This window comes from Cajanus cajan, chromosome 3 (assembly GCF_000230855.2).
Source record: "Cajanus cajan strain Asha chromosome 3, NIPB_CcT2T_4, whole genome shotgun sequence".
Taxonomy (NCBI): domain Eukaryota; kingdom Viridiplantae; phylum Streptophyta; class Magnoliopsida; order Fabales; family Fabaceae; genus Cajanus; species Cajanus cajan.
The window spans coordinates 4,166,416-4,175,329 of NC_138519.1; the positions used below are offsets into that span (position 1 = coordinate 4,166,416).

General features: G+C 32.3%; 1 protein-coding gene across 1 annotated transcript; it reads right to left on the reverse strand.

Moving 5' to 3' along the window:
- Positions 1-1,163: 1,163 nt before the first annotated feature.
- On the reverse strand, positions 1,164-8,134 carry LOC109797379 (NAD-dependent malic enzyme 59 kDa isoform, mitochondrial). The gene is made up of 19 exons (XM_020357405.3): positions 7,847-8,134; positions 6,987-7,083; positions 6,760-6,878; positions 6,475-6,642; positions 5,830-5,958; positions 5,397-5,457; positions 4,864-4,967; positions 4,648-4,731; positions 4,422-4,528; positions 4,191-4,293; positions 3,750-3,857; positions 3,507-3,572; positions 3,271-3,343; positions 3,072-3,158; positions 2,918-2,972; positions 2,758-2,829; positions 2,229-2,291; positions 1,746-1,860; positions 1,164-1,600 (listed from the first exon to the last, which is right to left on the reverse strand). The coding sequence occupies exons 1-19, from the start codon at positions 7,976-7,978 to the stop codon at positions 1,529-1,531; spliced, it is 1,815 nt and encodes a 604-aa protein (XP_020212994.1). The 5' UTR covers positions 7,979-8,134; the 3' UTR covers positions 1,164-1,528.
- Between the last annotated feature and the right edge of the window lie 780 nt (positions 8,135-8,914).

Consider the following 8,914-nt stretch of genomic DNA (forward strand, 5'->3'; position numbering starts at 1 on the left):
TTCCAACAAATTAAAATGGAAATATTTAGTATTCAATTTTATTATAACTTTGCTTCTTTTAAAAATAATATTATGATACATATATATTTATATTTAAAATTTCAAATGGTTAATATAAGTAATTATATTAAATTTATATATATATATATAAACATTATGAAAGGGTAAAAAAAATTTAAAAATTATTATTATTTTTTATAAAAAAAAAAAAAAAGGAAAAATCTGTAGCAAAAATCTCCTGCTGTACACCTTATCCTCTTATCCCTTAATTAATGAACCCTATCCCTAAGAAACTAGGAAGAAATGGAGCATAGGAAACTAACCAAATGAAACCAAATTCCCATTAAAAGTTAACCATGTAATCATTGTCATTCACTCTATAAATAGCTTCACATGCACAAGCTCACATAGTGAGAAAAAAAAAAAAAAAGAAGGAAGAGAAGAGAGAAAGAGAGAGAAGTGAGTAGGAAGAGAACAATGAAATTTTGACATAGTTAACTTTTGTTAAGTCTACATTCTAAGGTAAGAGGGAAAAGAACTTTATCTTTTTAAAATTCTATATGATATTATATTTATTTATTTATGTTATATTTTATGTATATTTATTTAGTGGGATGTCCCTAACTTTACTTGTTTAATCTATGATATTTTTTACTCTTAATAATTAATAAGATGTTTATAATTTATGTTGTTTAATTATTTTATAATGACTATCACTGATATTTACTTGATTGGTACTCTATAACATATTTCAATTACGTAAACTATATTTTATTAAATTCTAAATAATAAAAAATACCCAACTATTTTGTTAAAATATTCTAAGCTTATCTTGCTACTAATAACGTGATATTATCATGTTAGCACAAAATAATATTTTACGTTTAAATTGATGGAAAATTATGTTATTTTTCATGAAATTTCCATTATAATGTTCGGGTTTATATATATATATATATATGTGTGTGTGTGAGTGTGTGTGTGTTTTGTTGAATTTAGAAAAATGACAAAATAGTACGGTATAAATACAAATACATACCAAATGATTATACTTAATATATCATATTAAGGTTAATTTTGAATAGCTTTTAAGTTATGGGAACTTTCTTGGTTGAGATGAGTATTAATTCTTAAGTTACAAACAAATCTTAAGTTTACATGTATTTTTAGAGAAGTTAAATAAGAAAGTTTCTATAAATATAAATATATGTGCCACCATTATACAAGAATGCTACAAAATGAAACCACTAATCCACAACTATGAACAAGTGTCTCCCAGACTCCAACATGGTCATAGACAATATAAGGAACTATAAAATGTCAAATTTCAATACTAATACAATAAATTCACGGCCGAAACGAATAGAGACATATATCTCCCCTTTTCGCTATTTGCCATCCAATACTGGACGTGGCTAGTAATAAATTTTAATTAAGAGTATTAGATTAGAAACCAAAGTCTTGGCAGCAGCATTTTGAGACGTGAAGTGCACTGAGACCCCAAAAAATTGTACATATAGACAGGATATCATTTTTCATGAACTAGAGGAGAATACACAGGATACCACATATTGCTTCGGACGTACTCCACAGTCTCATCCTGAAAACATTAACCACCAGTTAATTTTGCAATTTACAGATATGTCAATCAATACATTCTAGACTGCTTGCATGCAAAACTTAGTGGCACATTCTATCAGTAGTTTTAATATTTCAAAGATTTTTTATCTGAAAATTTTCCATACTTTTGACATATGGGAAAGTTCTTTGGGCCCCACATCACCATGTCCTTCTGCCAGTTCTTCTTCGACTGCTGCTCGAAGCACAGCAGCCCCAACCTCTGCCGTAACATCCCGTATGCTGCAGCAAGCAAAGTAGCATTGATAAAAGAAGAGCATAATATCAGTTATATTAAGAATTTCTTAACTTCTAAACAAACAACCAAATCAACAAGACCATTTTTTTCTCATAAAAAACTGAGTATACATCTTTCTAACCATATTAGATCACCTTAGATGAAAGATGAGTGGCAACACCGATATATACTACTAGATATTTGGTGCCATACTTGGCATCTGAATCCTAGATAATAACATTCACCGAATCATTGTTTTAAGTTCATTAAAATTTTCAGATTCATTTGTCCTTGTCATTACAAAAGACAACAGGAAAAGCAGAGCCAAAGAAAAATGAAAAGCAAAAGATATCAAGAGGAAAAAGAATATTACCTATCAACGGATGGATACAAAACTCCTTTTAAGATATCTTCCTCAGCCATGTATGAAGCAAGGCTGCAAGGATGTCAGTATGTTAGTAATTTATTTGAAAACAAGCATTAAATGGCATCCCATCATAAGTCATAACTGGGAAAATTGAAAAGGAAGATGCAATTTAGTCAAAAGAAATTAGTAATATAATTTTCATCATATAACTTGCAGAAGAAATGCATTGAAGATAACTAGTACTTAAAAAACTATGGCTAATTCATATGAATACCAAGTAGTGCACGTTTTTCCGGATAAGGAAAAGAACACATAAGACCTATATAGAATGGAATTTGAAAGAAAGAAATGTAGAGAACAAGAAAGTGGAGGCAACAGAAACGACAAGGACAGACAGTTCAATGATTATGGCAGCCTAGTAAATTCTATTATGCTAGGGACTCTATAATGTCAGAAGACATGTTGCCAAACTTCAATGAATGCCACTTCCAATAGCTTTTGGTTAATAAAAAAATAATCGATATTAACATCATACCATTCGGCAGCTGCCTGTAACATTCCATCTGTTATAAGGTGAGCACCTGACAGAAGAGTTCCCAAACCGATTCTGAAATGAAATGGTTAAATTGAAGTTACACAATTCAACTGACAGGTATAATTTATTAGAATATACAAGCCAAGAAGATATGCCCAACCCTGGGAACAGGTACATGTTGTTTGCTTGATTTACATGGCCCACTTTCCCATTACCTGCACGGAATTTAAAATTTTAAATCAATTTATTCTTTAACACCCAAGCATAATCTGAACTATACAAGATACTTCAACACCAAATAAAGAGGTAATTACCAAGATCCACATTTTCAAAAGGGCTGCCACTTGCAAACACTATATTTTCCCCAGCATGCTTATAAGCATCAATAGCAGTGCACTCAGCTATTCCCATAATACACAAAAATAAATAAATAAATAAACAAATAAAGTCAGTGAAAAAACATAAACACTATTAAGGAATTATAAGTGCTTGATGAGCCTTGTACAAACAAACCATTCATGGTGGGGTTAGACATGGCAAAGATAGCAGGTTTTGTTGAAACAGATTCTCTCATTGCCTTAAGCACCTGAGTTGAATCTCAACCATTAAAATTAAGAAATTCAACTGCAGAAGTTCTAATACAGTACCCAAAGCTGTCAAAGATGTCTATTCCATTTATTTATTTAATATAACTCACTGAAGGATATGACATGATAGAACATAGAAGTTATATTGTAGAAGGTAATTACCTCCTCATTGAAAATACCACCAACGCCAGACAAACCAAGGAGCACATGTGGCTTAACCTTCTTAACCTAAAGATCGATGGATTAAGAATTAAAGGATGGACATAAAAGTATGAATAGTCTTTAAAATTAGCATCAATAGAGTAATGATGTTTAGTCCTTCCATATCAAAACAACTCTTTCAAATTCATAAAGGTAGAGCCTTAAGCCAAAAGAATTTTCCTTAATGAATCCTGTAAGATTTACCACTTCAATTATACTAGCACCCTCACTGAGCCCCTCTATATCTCTTGGAGTTTTAGCAAATGGAGCTGCAGCTGGATCTAGATTTTTCCTTTCTGTTGTGACTAGACCCTGCATAGAAAGATGGCATTTTTATCATATTAAATTTAAAAATGTAATGATGTAAACTGGACACCCTACATACAAATATGAAATAGCAGCATCAAAAAATAATTTATTGCACACAAATATTTATTTCCTCTCTTGTGCCAACAACATTAAATGCCAAGACAAATCAAGACAAAGAATATGATGAAAAAAATTAAAATGATGTTTATATTACATGAAGTTCGTTCAAAACCACAATTGAAAAGGAGGACATTTTATTTTATGGTGGATACGAAAGCCAACACAATGATGTAACTTGAAGGACTGACAATGCTAGTAAAGGTCATAAAAGCATACATCTTTATCAATCAAATAGAACTGGCTTTTGGCAGCTAATTCACTGCACCCAGATATCTTTGCGACTGCCTGGATGGCCATTTTCAGAACCCCAAGCCCTGCACTGCAATCCAGGCAAAAAAAGCTTGAGGCAGAAAATAGCTATAATGAAGGAATATAATAACAACAATCAACAATAGAAATTGAACACCCAATATCATGTTCACATAATCAATTTTGAAAGTGAAGTACCTCCCAGCTCCAACCACAACTATCTTTTGGTTCACAAAATCAGTCAATGATCGGCCTTGAGCTCTTACAGTTCCCAACAATCCAGCAAGTGCAACACCAGCAGTGCCCTATAGGACATGAAATAAAATTGAAGGTTCATAAGTTACTTCAATAACGCACTGTGTTTGATAACACATTGGTGATTAGACATTTTCTACATTAACAATGTTTAATATCACTTTCTCACCTGTATATCATCATTAAACATGCAAAACCTTTTATGATATCTTTCCAGGGTTTCAAAAGCCCACTTCATTTGGAAATCCTCAAACTGATAAAAATCAACACAACATGCTAGTCACAACATTGATAAAATCTAAATAGAACATTGAGCAATATGTGCTAGAATAAATACAAACCAATGCGTATCAATGGGGAAAGGAGAAAAAATAAACAAACATACCTGCACAATAGCCTTGGGCCATCGAGCATGAACAGCTTCCATGAATTCATCTACAATTGATAGATACTCTTCACCTTCCAACCTTGGTTGTCGAAGTCCTAAATCTGCCACATGAAGATGTTAAAAATGCCATTTTCTTCTGATATCAACATAAGTCATATTATTTGACAACTCTTAAACTTACAAAGCTAGCTATGGTGAGGTGGGAAGTATGTGCAAGGTTGAGAAGCAAGGTATGTTAATTCTAAAGATTCTAAAGCTTCTATTGTAGTAATAGTATTAGTAGCCCAGAAGGGAAAGAAGGTGCTGAAATATTAATCTTTCACTCTTGTTCCACAATTTTAAAGTGTTAATGCCTATGATCTAAAACCATAGTCCAGTTCAGTCTATTAATCAGTCATTCCTGCTTCTAAATTTAAAATAGTAATGAAAAAAGTATCTGGCTCCATCCTTGTTTCCAAGTAAATTACCAAGACAAAAAACAGCTATAAACAAGAAAACAGAAGATGTAAAAAGAACAGAGTTTTACTCACAAAGGCGATCGTCAAGTAGCTTTTGATTGTTGGTGCCAACATCCAGCATAACTGGAAGTATCTGCCACAGTTGGAAAAACCACACAGCGTCAGTGAGTTAACAAGAGTGAAATTATCAAGTAGTTGTTAAACAAAAGATATTTAATTGACTTATTATTCCAAATTAATGATCTTAATGGTGCTAGAACATCATGAACACATTGTAAGTAATTTAGAGAAGACATGTGTAACTACAAATGAGAAAATTACAAGCAATAATGAAATTATATCTATCCTAGAATAAGTAATAATCCTGTCCACTGTTTAAATGTTAAGAATGCTCTTTATCCCAAGCCTAGGCCACCAACAAAAAATCCATAAGTAACTCCTGTCAGATTTCTGCCAGCCAGAGATTGAGATGAAAAAATAGATATAGAGATAAAAAGAAGCATACTCTTTGTGGGTTGATGCCAGCAGCAGCAACGTACACATCAAGTTTCCCTATGGGAATTCCAATTCCCTGAACTCCAAGGTCACCTAAGCCGAGAATTCGACTTCCATCTGTTAAGACAATCATGTCAACCTGCAACAGAGCAGTAAGATGATGAAAACCAAACAAAACGAATGAACAATTGCAAGCCAATTTCGTCACTCAATGAGAACATTTATGTTGTGGAAAGTAAAACCAAAATCATCAACAACACAACCTAAAAAAATATTTTTGGATACATTAATCTGGATCCATACAAACTGTAACAAAGGAAGCCATATTGCATTCTATAACAACTGGTTCCTTTTTAAGGATTAAAAATTTTGACATATAATATATCGAGAGTTTTTTATATTAAACTTCAACAGAAGGGGATATCATAATTCCAAGCCAAGTGAATATCTGTTTATTTATCACTCAAAGTGGAAATTTATGAAATTCAGAGTAAGAATTACAGAATTCAATTAAGTGTTTCAAAAATTCAAAATTTCAGGGTTGAAAAATGCAGTGTAAGGATTATAAGGGAAGGATAAAAGGAAAGTAGCTATTTCCAATTTCAATATTGAACAAAAAGAAAATGATACTGAATTTCCAAAACAAATGCAATACCTGGTGAGCTGGCCAGTTATAGATCATTGACATCATCTCTCCTTTATCTTTGGCACTAAAATACATTCCACGTGGACGTCTAAATAACCCTGAATAATTTTGACACACTAATCCAACTGTTGGAGTATATATTATTGGAGCAAACTCCTTAATATTATCAATAAGAACCTGAAAAGAAATGAAATTTAACGATATATACTTATAACAGAAATTTGATCATACTCTCACATTAACAAGAAATTTAACTCAAAAACCAAAAAAAGCAAACTCTATCGTCTAACTCACTCTGTAATACAGAGTCTCGTTCCTGTCATGCAGTCTATTTAAGATCCTCCATTTTGCTAGGGAAACAACTTTATCTGGTTGCCCTTGAGTATTATTCTCCAAAGATCGGAATGAATTCACTGGAAAGACAGGTAAACTAGATAATATAGCTTTCAGAAGATAGGCAAAATGCCTACTACTGAAATACCCCAATCAATAAATATCAAAAAAATGGTCCTCAAACTTACTAAAGCGATCATATTGCTGCTCAAATGATATAACACGAGGAGGTAAGAGGCCCCGAAGCCCCAATCTATCCCTTTCAGTCAACGGAAACCCAGTATCCTGCATTCCAAGAATTAAAAACAAATACAAGAAGAAGAAAAAATCAGAGATTCAGGATCCAGAAGAAGACGGTGCATAAAGATTTCATGCCCAATTTGACAATGAGTCTGTCTAGATAAACATTTTTAGAAACATTTTTAAGAGAAATAAATAGGAAGAGAAACCCAAATAACAGAAATAAACTTTCCCGTGAGCTAAAACTACATAAGTTAAAAATAAGATTTTGAAAAGGCTAATATGAGACCTTCTACAAATTAGTTTATACATAAGCTAATTGCAGCTTATGGAGAAGCTTGATTTATTTTTCATTCATATTATTTTTCTCCCAGAAATGCTTGTTGAAAATTATACCCAAACAGGTCCAACATCCTAAAGATTTTGCAAAACAAAAAGCCGCGACAAACCCCGTTTTTGTCAAGCATTCAACCAAACTTTAATTACATGCTATGGATAATATCCATGACACAAAATAGAATTAGCTTCAATTTTAATTTATTTCACTGGGAAGAAAAACAAAAAAGAATTAGCTTCTATTTTCACATGAGCATGATCAGCACAGTAATCAACATTCTAATAAAAAAAAAGAGGAATAACAAAATAGTAACTTTTAAGCACGAGCCTCAGAATAGTAGCTACAAAAAAAAAAAAAAAAAAAAAAAAAAAAAAAAAAAACAGAAACTGAATAGTTTATGCTAAATTAATGGAGAGTGGCACAGTATTAGAAAGAAAGAAAAGGAAGTAAAAGTGTTGTGATATGAGAAACCTTGTTGAACCAGGGATCGTGGAGTATGTCAGCACCGCGTTTGTGAACAATGCAGGGACCGGGAATCGCGGCGGAGAAGCGGCGCGATCGGGCGACGTTGGAGGCGGCAGCGAGACGCGCGAGTTTCCACATCCTCTTCTCTGTGTCCGCGTGCGTGCGTTGGTACTACTGACTACTGAGTTTAGCTTAATTTTGTGGAGAAAAATCACCGGCGTCTGCTACTGTCTTTTCCTTAGGTGCCACCACTTTTTCCCCACATAATTAAACTCTGCAAGCCGGTAATTTTTCATGTGGACGCAGCGACCATTTATAGTGCCACAAACAACAAGTGGATCTGTTCAACTTGAATCTGTACGGACGCAGATATTTTACTTATTTATACACTGTTAGAATATTTGTTATTTTATAATGTTTAAATAATATTTTTTAATTTTAAAGATTAGCGAGTAATTTTTGAAAAAAATTAAAACTGTATATAAGGAAGAGATAGTATTAGAGGTAAACATTAAACCGATACTGAACCGAACCTGAAAAATCCGATAAAAAATATTATTTTTGGGTGGGTTCGGGCGGGTCTTATGAGTAAATCAAGTTAAAATTTTGATTTTATATAAGTTATATTAGGTGGGTTCGGTTTTGAATTTTTAAACCTGCTAAAAACCGAACCTGACCGAAAATGAGATAAGTTTAAATTTTTATTACTCTTGTATAACTAACCAACAATGGTACAAACTTAAAAGTCTTTATTTCAAGTATAATATAGTCATCAATTTGTAACTTATTTTTTTCCTTTTTCTCATAACTTAAATGTTTATTTTGTCTTCTGCTTCCTCATTCAATTTCTCAACACACTAGTCCATTTTTAGAGTTATCTTTTTGCTTCTTTCTTTGTCTTTTCTTTTCCATCTTCTTATCTCCATTTTGAGTACAATTTGTGCAACTGTGATTTCTTATGGGTTTTGTAATCTAACTTTAGATTTCTTTTGTATGTAACAACTATGAATTTTGTTATCTTTTATTTTTGCTTCTTTAGTTCGTAAATATTTTAACTACGAATCTACTTACACC